At 48.0% G+C, this 16018-nt stretch overlaps 1 protein-coding gene across 1 annotated transcript in view; it reads left to right on the top strand.

Annotated features, from left to right (window-relative positions):
- The window catches only part of RRP15 (ribosomal RNA processing 15 homolog), a 62959-nt gene that overhangs the window by 18063 nt on the left and 28878 nt on the right, over positions 1 to 16018 (top strand). The window contains exons 4-5 of the mRNA XM_074988611.1: positions 814 to 911; positions 1871 to 2075. Coding sequence (XP_074844712.1) covers positions 814 to 911; positions 1871 to 2075 — 303 coding nt within the window. The remainder of the gene's footprint in view (positions 1 to 813; positions 912 to 1870; positions 2076 to 16018) is intronic.

The raw sequence follows: 16018 nt of genomic DNA, 5'->3' as shown, positions 1-16018 counted from the left end.
ATACAACTTTCCACTATCACAGTGGAAATAAAAACTATTTACTGCTGCTGCTGATGGCAGAAAATATGGGTAGGTTGAGAACTAAAACAGGGAGCTTCAAAAGAAAACTGAAATGTTTTATATCTCATCTCTTTCCCAGTGGACACAATGGTCTCCCTCTTTGGTCCAAATTTTTTGCTTTATGGCTTTTTTTTCTTGCTAAGTCGTCGTTCATTACAAAATACAGTGCACAGTTTGATAGTATGCTCAGTGGAGAGCATTAAATTGTGTAGGCCCAAAATACGACACACCTTTTAATGTTCAGGGCCTGCCAATAAATTTAAAATCTTTTGACTACTATGCTGTTTCTGCGCTCTGTGATGAAAAATATGATTTTGCAGGGAAAGGGGGCCTGCAGGAGATTGGGAAAAGGATTCCTTTTTGAGTAATGCCCTCTTGTTTCCTTCACTTGACCACTCCGTTGCTAGAAAGGGATGGGCTGAACTTCCTCCCAAGCTCCATTTATTGTTCTAGGTCACCCAGAATTTCTGCAGGGGGACTCACATGGGTTTAATAACTCCTGTGGGGGCAAGATCCTCTTTGAGAATCTGGTTGCCATCCATATTTGCTATTCTTATATGATAATGTGGCAAAGTTACCCCAGAACCTGTTGTCCACTCCTATAAAAGTAACGTTTAGAGAAGTTTCCTTTATCCTCCAGGGAAACATGTCCAAATGATTTGTCATCTTTGCAGTCTTACAGAATATTATTTCAAAGAATGTTACATTGTAAAATGCCTAATGTTTTTTCACACAACAATATTTATAACCCAGCTTGATAGAAAGCGGGAGTGGGAAATGATGTGCAGAGTGAAGCCAGATGTTGCCAAAGACCGAGAAACGGAGAGAAATTTTCAGAGAATTGCCACAAGGTAAGAAAGTGTTTTTGTCCTTAAAAGAGAGAAGGGAAAAAAGATATAAAAGCATGTGTGGGTAATCTGTTTCCAATCAAACTGAACTCTTAAGAAGTGACTAGTGGGAGCCAAGCAATTTATACTCAGGTTTACCTTGTACAGTATTGAGTTCAACAAAAGACTTCAGAAGTCCTATGGAAACCATAAGAATTTAGACAAGAATATAATGTGCTAAGTGTTTGCCCAGCGTGAGTGATGTGTTTGAGCTCATCGTTTTGTTAATTCGCTACTTAAAAATGTATAGATCAGTCACATCTACCCCTTCCTTTTACTTTCTCTACAGAGAGTTCACCAAATTCGTTGTTCTTGAGGTCAGATTACTGTTGCTTGTTACCCTATGCAATACCACGTCTTTGGTGTAACATGTTGCTAGTATTCTCTGTATGTATTTTTATTTTGCTGGTGTTACTCTGATATTCCTTAACTTTTACACCTTGATAGGTGGTGGTAGCAAGAGAGAGATTGGGAGGTGGGCATGAGGATGGATAATTTTCTTATGGTTGTCTCCACTACTTTGTACAACCCTTCACCAGTGTGGCTGCTGAATACCTGTTAAGAACTCTGATTCAGTTCAGTTATGCATGCAGGTAGCCTCATTGATTTCACTGGGGTTATATATGTACTTAAGTACCTTGCTGAATTGGGCCTGTAGCGGTAGATGTCTATCTGGTGTGTGGCACCTGGTATGAAGGAAGAGTTGAATGCTGGAAGTCTGATCTGCATTATGATTATTTACTCTTTAGCTATGCTAGAGCCTTAAGTCAGTGGCTTTGAGAACAGCAGCTGATATTCTTTTTAGCATTTGCACCAGCACAGTATTGTTTTAGTGTGCTGGGGGAGTGAAGGATTGGTTGGGTTCTATAATGGCAACCTGATGCAAAATACAATATCATCTTTCTCTCTCTCTCTAATCCTAGAGGAGTTGTGCAGTTATTTAATGCAGTCCGGAAGCACCAAAAGAATATCGATGAGAAAGTGAAAGAAGCGGGGACTTCTAATCGGAAACGTGCTAAACTGATTTCATCTGTTTCAAAGAAAGACTTCATCGATATACTCCGAGGGAGTGAAGGCATTAAAAGAGAACAGAGTAGTTCTGCTGGGAAGAACTGGAAAAGCAAACAGGTGGGTGTGGCTGAATTTAACGTGAGGGGTTCTCTTTAGCCTGGTTTTATTTGATGGTGTGTAAATACTTCTGCCCTTTGGCACAGTGATTCTCCGAATCTTGACTTCTTTGCGGACTACTTAGGAAGAGAGTGAACCTCTCTGGACCCATCTACCCTCCCAACCTAATCTATAGTCTAATCTCTGGCACTCACAGATGACTTTCATGGTCCGTTGATCATAGTGAGTACATTTTACTTGAGTGACGTGTAAAAAGTCAGACTCCTGCTTGGTAAACAATAATGTGAACCATTGGATTTAATTTAATGGCTTTGTGACTTCATTTGAAGTCTCATACAGTGGTAACCTGCTTAGACTTTTCTGTGCTAACATATGACACTGTGACCGACCTGTTCAGCTTACAATGTCACACAGGTAGTCTGTGTTCTCTTTTGCTCTGAGATGGCTATTGAACCTGAAATGGAAGGGCTTGGATGCAAATGTGACAGTGATTATTATTAAAGAAGATTGTGCTATGTTGGCAGGCAGTAATAAGGGTGTTAAGAAACTTTACTGAAGGTGAGTAGTTGGGGTTTGTTCACTGAAATGGGTGCACACTATTAGTCAGGTTGCAGAGTTGGGTTAGGACATGATGCTTTTCTCTTTCGAAGAGTTATCAAATAAAAATCACCTGGTCTTTGCAATCAGATACTGGAGTGGCACAGATTTTTTTTGGACTTGTCACCCCTTGGCCAATCCTGTGAACCCTGCAAGTGTCTGGATTTTAATAACAAATTGCTCAGACGTTTTCTCTTGCTCTTTGAAATTTCAGATGCTGTCCCGTTTTTAAGTGTATTTGTGCTTGTGTTTGAACTTTATGCTTGGTAGTGGGTAGAATACGTCCCTTGGCCCAGATCCACACTAAGTGCTTTTGTGCGCCAGGAAGAAATACTTTAATCAGTTGGGAGACAACAGTTTGTCATATGTTTTTTGTTTTGTGTGCATTTAGGGAGCATGTTGAAACACTCCATGGCATGAAGAGTGCTTAGAAATTTCACTCAAGTGTAGCACTGAAGTATTTTTAAAATCTTTTGGAACAAGTTAGCTTGGTACTGACACTTTTTCTTGACATCTGTGTAGTTTGCTTGACTTCGAATAGGAAAAAATAGTTGGTGTTAGAGCAATGCCTACTAATACTTCTGCGGCTAAGGGTCTGGCAATATTATAACTCGGTGGTTGGGAGATTGTACATCACCTGCAAAAATATGGCATGCAGATATTGGGCCAATAGCTGAGGTATGGTTATGGTGGTTTTTTAATATCTGTGAAATTATGAAGTTTTTCTTCTAGTGACCAGACGACAAAATGTTGGTTTTAGGTGCCTCTTTTTGTCCTTGTATACACTAGAATGATTGATTTTGGAGGAGTCAGCATGGGTGTGTTCATTTTCTGGTGTTTTGGAAAATTGTTTGTAACTCTGCAGATCCTGAATGGTGGTTTTGTCTTTTTTGTAGCTTTATAGCTGATGTCATCTGCTCCTCTCCCCCCCGCCTTTTATATCAGGCATATCATCCTTGTAGATACCCAGCTATTCTCTTCCCATGATTTCCTTTTCCTCCAGCCCAGACTGAACCAAGTCAGGAACTTTGTTCAAGCTGCTCTTCATCAAGGCTTGTTTTCTCTTGATAATCTAGATCACCACTTAGGAATATTCCCAGCCCCAACTCCAGTGAGAGAATCTGAGGCAGGTATCTAATCTAGGTTTTCTCCTTAGTATAATGTAAACATTCTGCCACTGAACATGACTTTATCTTATCTTATCTCAAATCAGACCTTGGTGTTTGAACTTTTGTGGATCTTTTGGAATATTTTGTGTTGCATATTGGGAAGCGCAGGAAATGTTTTAGCTTGTGCGTAAGATCTGAAGGCAGGTTTGGATAACAAGTTGCTGTGCATTTCAGTGTTGGAGCATATATCTTTACCGTATAAGAACTATGAATGTGTTCGTGTTGAATAAACAATCTAAAAGATGCCAGTCCCATGGTGTGGGCACCCTGCCGTCAAGTAGAACCGTGGTTTTTGACCAGTGTGCCGTGCAAACTGTCCAAGCATGGCGTGAAACTTTGTCAGTGTGAGGGGAAAGGCTGACCCCACAGGACCCCATTCACACTGGGAGGTGGCTGAAATGCTGCTTCCTGGCCCCTATGAGCTGGCAGGGCGCCCATCCTCACCCCTGTTGTGGCAAGAGGGAGGGAGGGCAGGAGCCTGTTGCAGCTGGGATGTAGTTTAAATGCCATGTCCTGGCTCCAAGGGGCTGGTCAGGGAGGGGAGCCTGCTTTCAGTGGTTACTCATTTACTCAACATCCCTAGTATGGCACTGAGCAGATTTTAAAAATGTCTGATCTCTGTCTAAGACGTATTTTATGGTGCATTCGAAACATGAGTGCATTCGGTTCTTGTTCAGCTTTTTGTATGGACTACTATGTTGCAAATCTCTCTAGCAAGACTGTAACCATCATAAATGTGATGCTTATGAGCAATCCATTCACCTGAAAAAAGTGGGTGTGCCATGGAATTGTTGTCTCGTGGAACTCCAGTACACGGATGGCAATATGGTTGTTGCTCTTTATCCCACAGCCCTTCAGACCCTCTTAAGTGCCTTTGCTGACTCATACAAGGATCTCGGCCTCACACTGAAGATCAAAAAGGCCAAGGTGGTCTGCAAGCATTCAGCAGTGGAACAATGTCATGCACCTTCTATTGAAGTCAATGGAGAACTGCTGGAAAATGTGGAGCACTTGCCATGCCTTGGAAGTCATCTTTCCACTAAAGTTGACATTGATGCGGAAGTCCAGCATTGTCTGAGCCGTGCAAGCTCTGTTTTTGCCCGCCTGAAACAAAGTGTCTTTGAAAACCAGGACATCTGTCCCAAGACAAAGCTCCTTGTATACTGTAGTGGTTATTCCAATGCTACTATATGCATGTGAAACCTGGACAGCATACAAGCGTCATTTGAAGGCACTTGAATAATATCATCAACACTGCCTCAGTAGAATCTTGCATATCTCTTGGGTGGATAGGCACATGAACACTAGCGTCTTTGAAGAGTCGAACAGGACCAGCATTGAAGCCATTATCATTCATCAACAACTTTGTTGGACTGTTCACGTGGTTCGAATGTCTGATCAGCACCTCCCAAAACAGATTCTGTTTTCTGAATTGGAGGAAGGACAGAGGAGCATTGGTGGGCAGCGGAAGTGATAATAAGGACGTGGTGAAAGCACGCATGAAAAAGTACAGTATGGTGCGGATGCTTGGGAGAACCTTGCCCAAGACTGTCCCCAGTGGAGAGCGGCAATCCATGAGGGGGTGGTGCATTTTGAGAGGTCCCACCACAGGGCAGATGAGGAGGGGCCAAGAAGAAGAAAAGAACATCAAAAACTGCCTTGCACTCCTCCAGCAGCTACTAACACCTTCCTCTTCTGTGATAAGATCTGTGGCCCCAGAATTGGGTTGATCAGCCATCAATGGACTCACAAATAAGAGGGTGACATGAAGAGGTCCTGTTCATTATTGAGTGACCACCAAGAAGGAAGAACGCACTTCTGTGTTGGAAATCTGTCTAGTAAGACTATAATCATTGTAAATGTAAGTAAGTGTGATGTTTATGAGCAGTCCATTCAGCTGAAAAAAGTGGGTTTGCCATGGAATTGTTGACTCATTGAAGTGTGCCGTGTTACTGAAAAGGTACACTGATGTACAACCCAATCCATAACAATAAATCTTCAACCCCCAGACCAATATAATACAAGTCAGCAAGTAGAACATGGCAGAATGAAACCAATCCTTTTGCTGTGCAGATTGGCTGCTCAGTGTAGCCTGCCTGTGTACACACTGTAAGTTGCAAAAGTAGCAGATGGTGCATTCATGAACTTCCATGTTTTGAGGAGGTGCGAAATTTTTCCTCTTCTCTCATGTCCTAGTAGCTTCTTTGGAGAGGCATTGATGGGAACTTTCAGGGACCATTAATATCTGCTTGTTGTTGCAGTTTGCTTATTATGACATCTGTGCATGTGAACATTATGGAAACACATACCCGTCCACCCGTGGAACTGGAATTTATATCGGTAACCTAGGTGCTGCCCTAATAGGGTTTGCGTTACTACTTCTATACTTATTACAACTTGGTATCTCCCGTAGAGGAGGGATTACTTGCACCTTTCCTAGAATTGCATTTCTTGTGTATGGTCCATATATAGTTGTTTTATAGCCATCAGCCTAAATTTTTTCATTGTATTTTTTCCCTAATATATCTGCAAAAGGAGGATCCATAGGCTGTTATTAAATATTTGCTCATACCGTTTAAAACTGTAGCCCTTCTGCAGTTTCACTGTGCCCAGATGGGAATAATTACTCTTCTGAGTTGAAGCCAAGGGCTTTGCCTTTCATATCATTAACTGTTTATCAAAGTATTTCTTAATCCTTGCTGAGCCAGCTAGCTTGTGTAATATTTTTCCCTGTTTATTCCCCCAAGGTACCATGCACAATGCTTGTTTCTGGGCAAGATCATCTGATCCCTCTCCTCCCCACCTTATCTGATAGTCATTCTATGTGGGAGAAGAATATAGTCATTGACAAGTACTCCAGTTTTTTTGAGCATTTCTTTTACAATGAGGTTTTTTTTTAAGTCTTGCTAGAGCAGGTTTTCAGTACAGTGCATTGCTTCTCTCTCTTTGCTCCTTCTTTCCCTCCTGAACCCACCAAAACAATAATATAGTCTGCAGCATCTACAATTTTTTTTTTTTTTTAAAAGAATGCCTGTGAAAGGTGCCATATTGCCAGCTCTAGGGACAGAAATGCTGTGTGAATCCACAGAACAGGCATAACTTGGATAATCGTAGGACAGCGAAGTGTGTACTGCTGTCCAGATATGCCTCAACTGTAAATTGGTAAGATAGCCTCTAGGGTGGGAAAATAACTTGTCTTTCATGTCCTTTACTCTGAGACGCATTTCAAGAGAGTTGATTTACGTAGTGAATAGTATTCCCTCTTACTTTTTCATGTCCATGCACATAACAAAAGCATTCTGCACATAAATGGTCTGGGGGTGGGGGTGGTGGGGTCGTGGCTGGGATCTCAGGGTTGACGGGAACGAGGACTCCAGCTATGGGTGCAGGCTCTGGGGTGCTTGAGAGTGATCAGGGCTGGGGCCAAGGGGTTTGGAGTGGGGTCAGGGCAGTAGATCTAGGTGGGAATTAGAGTGCAGGAAGGTTGGAATGTGGGGTCTTGGAGGGAGCTACGGTAATGGAAAGGGCTCAGTGCTGGGGCTCTGGGTTGCGGTGCAGGTTCAGGGCTGAGGCAGGAGTTTGGGGTGCAAGATTTTGGAGAGAGTTAAGGTGTGGAAGGGGCTTGGCTGGGATCAGCGGCTGGGGTGTGAGGTGTTTACTTGTGGTAAGCTCTCATTTACTGGTTGGGGGGAACAAGTGGCTCTGCGCAACCCCAGCTTACCAGTGGGTACCGCCTTCCCTATCCCCAGCTTTCATTAGTCATGATTCCTGGCCAGTGGGAGTTGCAGGAGTGGAGCTTCCATGTGAGGGCACTTTGGGGACAGAGCTTCTCACAGCAATGCCATTCCAGCCTACTGGGGGGAGGACTGGCAGCACATGGAGCTGCTTGCCCCGTCCAGGAAGGGGTCAGAACACAGGGGCTTCCTGGGCTGCAACCCTTAGCCTCTTCTCTTAATCTGGCCTTACTGTCACCAGAGGAGCATGCCTATCCTCACCCCCAACTATGACAACTCCATGTGTGGCAGCCCTGAGCCCCTGCATAGGACTTATTATGCAGCTACGTGGCCACGCAGCTTAGAGGGAACCCTGCAAGTGGACAGGTGTCTGTCAGAAGACTACCCATAGGTGCTCAGAGACGACAAATTTGTTTCCCAGAAGACCGCAGTTCACTTTTTTATTAGGCACCTGGCCTGGATTAGAAGTGACGTTCTGGAGGTAAATGGTGATGGGATAAATGGAGGTAAACGGCCTTCTGGCTGTGGCTGTGGCGTTTTTCTGCTCTGTGGTGTGTGGTTTGGGTCCCCCCCCGCAACGGAGGGTGGACTGGGACTGGCAGTTGGAAACTGTTGGCTTCTAAGTAAGCTTGTTATCTGAATGGCTGAGCCTCAGTAAGGGGAGGGACTTTGAGGCAGTTCAGGGCTTTATAAAGCAGTGTCCAAGCGAACCGATGAGCTTGTAAACAGGGAGTTTGGAAGGGGCCAGGGACCCTTGCCTTTCTTCTAAATCCCTGTTCTAGGATGGCAGGCATGGATAGTGACAGGTCTGCTGCTGCTACCTGCTCGGGATGCACCATGTTTGTCTTCCTCCCTGAGGAAAGAAGGGATTTTGTCTGCACTAAGTGCAAGCTGGTCTCCATTTCAGAAGAAAAAATTAGAGGACTGGAGGCTCAAATGTTGACCCTACGCTCAATCAGGGAGGATGAAGATTTCCTTGACAGAAGGGAGCGTTTAATCTTGCAAGCACAGCAGGCAGAAGAACCGGGGAGGGCGCTAAGAGATGAAGCGGAGAACTGGCAGCATGTAACTTCTAGAAGAAAAAGAAGCCCAGTACGAGTGCCCCATCAATATAGAGATAAGTTATCGCTTTCAGGCTCTCTCCACTGGTTCTGCGGTGATGAATGCTTTGGAAGGAGCCTCCCAGGGAAAAAATCGCAAGGGCACTGCTTCTACTGTAGAACATGGGATGTGTAGTCCTAGGGGTGGGGGTTCAATGACCACAACCTCCATAAGGAAAAGATGGGTGGTAGTGGTAGGGGACTACCTCCTAAGAGGGACCGAACCATCCATCTGCTGACCGGACCTGCAATCTCGTGATGTGTGCTGTTTACCGAGAGCTTGAATTCAGAATGTGACTGAGAGCCTTACAAAACTGCTCAAGCCTTTGGAATACTACCCCTTCCTACTTCTGCATGTGGGAACTAACGATACGGCCAAGAATGACCTTGAGCGAGTTACTGCAGATTATGTGGCACTGGGAAGAAGGGTCAAAGAATTTGGAGCACAAGTGGTGTTCTCGTCTATCCTTCCTGTCGAAGGGAAAGGGCTAGGTAGGGACCGTCAAATTGAGGAAGTAAATGTGTGGTTACGCAGGTGGTGTCGGAGAGAGGGGTTTGGATTCTTCGATCATGGGATGCTGTTCCGGGCACAAGGATTATTGGGAAGAGATGGGGTCCACCTAACCAAGAGAGGAAGGAGCATTTTCGCAAGTAGGCTTGCAGACTTAGTGAGGAGAGCTTTAAACTAGATTCGCTGGGGGAAGGTGACTGAAACCCTGTGGGTAGAAAGGAACTTGGAGGCCAGGAAGAAATGCAAAGAGGAATGTACAACAAAAGTGGACCCCTGGTTCGAGTAGTGAGGGCGGGGAGATCGGCTGGTTATCTAAGGTGTTTGTACACCAATGCCAGAAGCCTGGGTAACAAGCAGGAGGTATTAGAAGCCCTGGCCCAGTCCAAAAACTATGACTTGATTGGGATAACGGAGACTTGGTGGGATGACTCGCATGACTGGAGTGCTGTCATGAAAGGGTATAAATTGTTCAGGAAGAACAGGCAAGGGAGAAAAGGAGGAGGAGTTGCACTGTATGTAAGAGAGCACTATGATTGCTTGGAACACCAGTACATAGAGGGAGAAAAGCCTGTTGAGAATGTATGGGTCAAGCTTAGTGGTGTAGGCAGCACTGGAGATGTGGTGGTTGGTGTCTGCTACAGGCCGCCAAATCAGGATGATGAGGTATATGAGGCTTTTTTCGGACAACTGAGAAGTTTCTGGATTGTGGGCTCCCACTATCGTGGGGACTTCAATTACCCTGACATCTGTTGGGAGACCTATACAGCGGTACACAAGCAGTCCAGGAAATTTCTGGAAAATGTTGGGGATCACTTCTTGGTACAATTGCTGAAGGACCCGACCAGAGGTTGTGCACGGCTCGACCTGCTGCTTACAAACAGGGAGGAACTAGTAGGGAAGGTAGAGGTGGGTGACAGCCTGGGAAGCAGTGATCATGAGATGGTAGACTTCAGGATCCTGACCAAAGGAAGGAAAGAGAGCAGCAAATTACATACCTTGGACTTCAGAAAAGCAGACTTTGACTCCTTCAGGAACCTCATGGGCAGAATCCCCTGGGATGCTACCATGAAGGGAAAAGGAGTCCAGGAAAACTGGCAGTATTTTAAGGAAGCCATATTAAAGGCGCAGAAAGAAACCATCCCGATGCACAGCAAGAGAAGTAAATATGGTAGGAGACCAGACTGGCTTAATGGGGAAATCCTTGCAAAACTTAGGCACAAAAAGGGAGCTTACAAAAAGTGGAAACTTGGACAGATGTCAAGGGAGGCATATAAAGGTATAGCTCGAGAATGTAGGGCAGTTATCAGGAAGGCGAAAGCACAACTGGAATTGCTACTCACGAGGAATGTGAAGGATAACGAGAAGTTTCTACAGGCATGTTAACAAGAAGAAGATGATCAGAGAGGTCGTGGGGCCCCTACTGGATGAGGGAGGTAACCCAGTGATAGATGATGTAGGGAAAGCTGAAGTACTTAACACTTTCTTTGCCTCTGTCTTCACGGACAAGGACAGCTCCCAGACTAATGCGATAAGTGATGCATTGTGGGATGAAGGTGGACAGCCTTCAGTGGGGAAAGAACAGGTTAGGAGCTATCTAAACAAGCTAAACATACATAAATCCATGGGCCTGGACCTAATTCATCCTAGGGTTCTGAGGGAGTTGGCATATGTTGTTGATGAGCCCTGGGCTGTTATCTCTGAAAAGTCGTGGAGATCAGGAGAGATCCTGGATGATTGGAAAAAGGCAAATGTAGTGCCCATCTTTAAAAAAGGGAAGAAGGATGATCCAGGGAACTATAGGCCAGTCAGTCTTACATCAGTCCCTGGAAAAATCATGGAGGGGCTCCTCAAGTAAGTCATTTTGAGGTACTTGGAGGAGGGGAGAGTCATCAGGAATAGTCAGCATGGATTCATGAAGGGCAAGTAATGCCTGACCAATCTGATTAGTTTCTGGCTCTGTGGATAGGGGAAAATCAATGGATGTGATTTATCTTGACTTTAGCAAAGCTTTTGATACCGTCTCCCACAATATTCTTGTCAGCAAGTTAAAGGAATGTGGATTGGATAAATGGATGGTAAGATGGATAGAAAGCTGGCTAGAGGGTCGGGCCCAGTGGGTAGTGATCAAGGGCTCGATGTCGGGATGATGGTTGGTTTCTAGTGGAGTGCCTCCAAGGTTTGGTTTTGGGTCCTGTTCTGTTCAACATATTTATCAACGACCTGGATGAGGGGCTAGATTGCACCCTCAGCAAGTTTGCAGATGACACTAAGCTAAGGGGAGAGGTAGATATGCTGGAGGATAGGGATAGGGTCCAGAGGGACTTAGACAAATTGGAAGACTGGTCGGCAAGAAATCTGATGAGGTTCAATAAGGACGAATGCAGAGTCCTGCACTTGGGCCAGAAGAATCCGAAGCATGGTTATAGGCTGGGGTCCGACTGGCTCCGTAGTAGTTCTGCAGAAAAGGACCTGGGAGTTGTAGTGGACGAGAAGCTGGACGTGAGTCAACAGTGTGCTGTTGTAGCCAAGAAGTATAATGGCATATTAGGTTGCATCAAGAGGAGCATTGCCAGTAGATCCAGAGAAGTGATTGTTCCTCTTTATTTGGCTTTGGTGAGGCCACATCTGGAGTACCGTGTCCAGTTCTGGGCCCCCAATTATAGGAAGGATGTGGATACGCTGGAGAGGGTCCAGCGGAGGGCAACCAGAATAATTAGGGGGCTGGAGCATATGACTTACGAAGAAAGGTAGAGGAAATTGGGACTGTTTAGTCTGCAGCAGAGAAGACTGAGGAGGGACTTGGTAGCAGCCTTCAACTTACTGAAGGGAGGTTGCAAAGAGGCTGGAGAGAGGCTGGTCACAGTGGTCACGGATGGCAGAACACGGAACAATGGTCTCAAGTTGCAGTTGGGAAGGTCCAGGTTGAACATTAGGAAAAACTTTTTCACTAGGAGGGTGGTGAAGCATTGGAATGGTCTACCCAGAGAAATAGTGGAGTCTCCTTCCTGGAGGTGTTTAAGTCTCGCCTCGACAAAGCCCTGGCTGGGCTGATCTGATGGGTTTGGTCCTGCTTATAGCAGGGGGCTGGACTTGATGGCTTTTTTTTAAGGTCTCTTCCAGCTCTATTGTTCTATGATTCATAAGACACAGAGTTCTTTCATAGGAAACTTTGCCATGCCTTCAAAGACTTGTTAGCTTTGTCAACCAAAGCCTCTTTTTAATGCTAACTTTTTAAGGATACACTTCAAAATGTGGTCATTCAGACTCTAGCGTGGAGTCCAGTCCATCTTTTGATAACTGCAAAACTTCAGTGCAACTTTTGTAAGCTACATGTCGGGTGTCCGTAACACATTATGAACTGACAACATAAAGGACTGGAGTTTATTGCTGTTTCCAAGACGAGTGGAGGCTTCTGAGACTATTTTAGTCTAGTAGAGATTTGTACACATGGAACTCTCTCGTCCGGCAACAGCATAATCTGGTATGATTTTAGTTAGCTGTGTGTCCACTTATCGTGGGTGTGACCAACTTTCCAATGGTCCCTTGAAATTTGTTTATAGCCACCAGTACTGAATTTCAGTTATTTAGTTGTTATTTACCCCCAAATGTCTTCCAAGAGCCCAGTTAGCAGTGAAAGTAGTGGAGGTGTTGGTAATGTGCTAGACAATATGGACCTCTCATAGTTTGGCAAATTCTCTCATCTAGCACTGGTCAGGTCTTAAGGGTGCTGGATGAGACAGGTCCAACCTATAGTCAGTAAGGTGCAGAAGTCAATACTAGGGCATGAAAGCAAGGAAATTGAGTTGAAATTCTCAGGGCACCCCACAACTTTGTCTCATTACCAGTTACTAAAGAGCCTTGCATTGTGTTATTGCAGCAGGATCATCAGGCTCCCTGGCACAAATGTTTAAACAATCCATTTGTAAGAACCTAAACAATAATAAGGTTATAAGGAATGGCCAGCATGGATTTGTGAAGAACAAATCATGCCAAACTAACATAATTTCATTCTTTGACAGGGTTACTGGCGTAGTGGATATGAGAGAAGCAGTGGATGTGTTATGTCTTAATATTAGAAAGACTTTTGTCAGTCCCTGTGACAAAGTCCCTTGTCAGCTCCTGTGGGTCCCTGTGCTTCCTGGCGGTTCTCTGTTGCCTCAGAGACTCACGGAGGCCCCTTATCTGCCCAGGCCTTTCCAAAGGCAGAAGTCTCCGCTTAGTGAGCCATCCTCATCATAGGCAAGTCCAGAATGGGGAGAATAAAGCCAGTCCCCTTGCAGGCCTGCGCCTGCTCCAGTGGAGTAATCCCTCTGTGGAAGGCTGGGGGGAGTCCAGACGCGCCCTCTACCCTGGACTCCGGCTCAGGGTCCCTACGAGTGCAAGAGGCAACTGGCAGGGCCTTCACCCTGACCCAAAGTAGGAACCTCACCCTGGGCCACTTCACCCACCACTTCCCTGTGGTACCTGCTCGCTCGCTCTGCTCTGCTCTGCTCTGCTCTGCTCTGCTCTGCTCTTGCTCAGCTCCTCTGGTGCGCCTTCCAAAACCTTCCCCCCCCCTCGCTACTAGATGGGGAGCCTTTTAAAGGGAGTGCAGGGCCCAGCTGACCAATGAGGGCTTGGGCCTAGTCAGGGAACGCTCTGTCCTCCAGGCTGCAGGGCTGCTGCAGGGATCCCACCTGGGGAGCCCTGCGGTTGGGAGGTGAGGTATTGGGGGACAGGCAGCCTTTGGCTGCTCTAGCCCCCTCTGGGGCTGTCTCTTGGCCCCCTTTTCTTTTTGGGCCAGCTTCTCTTCTTCCCTGCCTTGGGCAGGTTGCCTCTTCCTTCCCCCACTTCACCCTTCCCAGTTAGTTTCCCTCTGGAACTGCTGGGTGGGTGGTGTGTAGGGGGACTCTTGCTGCCCTGCCTCTTGGCAGGGAAGGGGGTATCCTCCCCCCCTTTTTTCCATCCCCTGGGGGGCACTTTTCTGGCCTTCCATTTGGGCCTACATTTTCCATCCGCTGGCTGCTGCATCCTCACTGCTTCAGGGAGGTAAGGGGCTTTCTTGGGCGGTGGCTGGGCTTTCCCTCCACAGCTTGCTGGGGAGTGGCTTGGGGGAGGGGTGAGTTTGGGTGGGGCCCCTCGCCACGAGGCTCCACGGGGTGGCCGCATAGTTGGGGGTGGGGTGTAAGGGTGTGGTCCCTGCCCCACCCCTGCAGCCACTGCCTCCTTCCCCACCTCCCCCACCCACACACCCAGCTACCTCCGGGGCCCTCCCCATCTGGGCCCCACCCAAACCATCTGCCCCTTCCTCCTTCCCCGCCCCGCTCTTGTGGGGCCCTGCAGCAGCAGCTGTTGTGTGGCCCACCCTCAGGCACCTGTGGGCACACTCCTCCCTCTGACCCCCCCGCTTAGCTGGTTCAACCCCCCCTTCCTTTTGCCCCCCCTTTTGTGCCCACGCCCCCCCCTTTTTTTTCTTTCTGTTAGGTGCCTGAGCCCCTCTCCTTCCACTCGCTCACCTACCCACACTTACGTATATTGCACCCCCCCACACACAAATCCCAGTGCAGTAGCAGGAGCCATTTACCATCTTGTGCTGGGAGTTGTGGCCTTCTTGTACTTTCCTCTCCTCCCTCCCCTCTCCTGCCCTCCCCCCTCCCCCCCCCCCCCCCACTGACCAGGTCCTCAGCTTGGCTGGTGGGGGAAGGGCAGCCACTTCCTCCTTCCCTTCTCCTCTTTTCCTCCCCTCCCCTGTTCTTTCTTAAAGTGCCCCATCCCAATAAATTCCCTCACCCTCACACCCCTCACCATGGCCTCCACAATCACCAGGGAGCCATCTGGTGATGCCCCCCTCCCTCTTTCCTCCACTGGCACCCCTTTGACCCCTGAAATGGCGGCCTCCTCGTCCAGGGCTGCTGGTGTCCTTGCCATCTCTTCGGCCAAGGGCGTGGGTGTAGGCTCTGGGGCTCCTACCACCCCCGCCGCGGCGTCCTCCAGTGACCCTGCCCCGAACCCAACCCCCCAAAAGGGTAGGAAGTGCCAGGAGAAAAAGAAAGGCAAGAGCCCCGCCCAGAAGGCCAAACCCCCCGTGGCAGGGGCTCTTGCCCCAGCTGCTGCAACATCTGGTGCAGCTTCCCCTTCTCCCTGCCCCCCTGTTCCCACCACCACTCCAGGGGACTCGGATTCTTCAACCCCCAGGTTGTACACCCAGGCGGCAGCTGCCACCTCACACCCTGCTCCCTCCGCCTCCGCTAGGACTGCCACCCCCGATGGTTGCGGCCCCTTCCCCGCACTCACCAGGAGGCACGGAGTCCGCTGCCTCCTGGTGGCTGCCTCGCCCCATGTGGAAACCTACGTGCGGGCGTTGGCACGGGTGGTGGGGCCCGCGGCCGTTGTGGCGGCCTCTCGGATGTTTGGGAAGATTGTCTTCTTCCTGGTTTCGGAGGCCGCTGCTCAGGAGGCGGTGGAGACGGGCTTGGCGGTAGGGGGTGTGCATGTGCCCCTGGAGCCGCTGGAAGACCTGGGCGTGCGGGTGGTGTTCTCCTCCGTCCCGCCCTTCCTCCCCAACTCCGCCCTTCTACCTTTCCTCACTGCCCTGGGCCGGCCTCTGTCGGTCCTGAGCCCCCTCCCCCTGGGCTGCAAGGACCCTGCCCTCCGGCATGTGCTTTCCTTCCGCCGGCAGGCTCGAGTACAGCTGTCGCCAGCGGCAGCACAGGGCAGGGTAGCCCAGGAGGGGGCTATACTGGTGCCCTACCAAGGGGCCCAGTACCGGGTCTTTTACACCCTGGGGGAGGCCTGGTGCTTTGTGTGCCGGGCGGCGGGGCACGTCCGGAGGGATTGCCCACTGGCCCGGCAT

The sequence above is a fragment of the Carettochelys insculpta genome, chromosome 3, assembly GCF_033958435.1.
Source record: "Carettochelys insculpta isolate YL-2023 chromosome 3, ASM3395843v1, whole genome shotgun sequence".
NCBI lineage: Eukaryota > Metazoa > Chordata > Testudines > Carettochelyidae > Carettochelys > Carettochelys insculpta.
The sequence above is the reverse complement of the archived record's forward strand: the minus strand, read 5'-3'. Positions and strand labels throughout refer to the sequence as shown.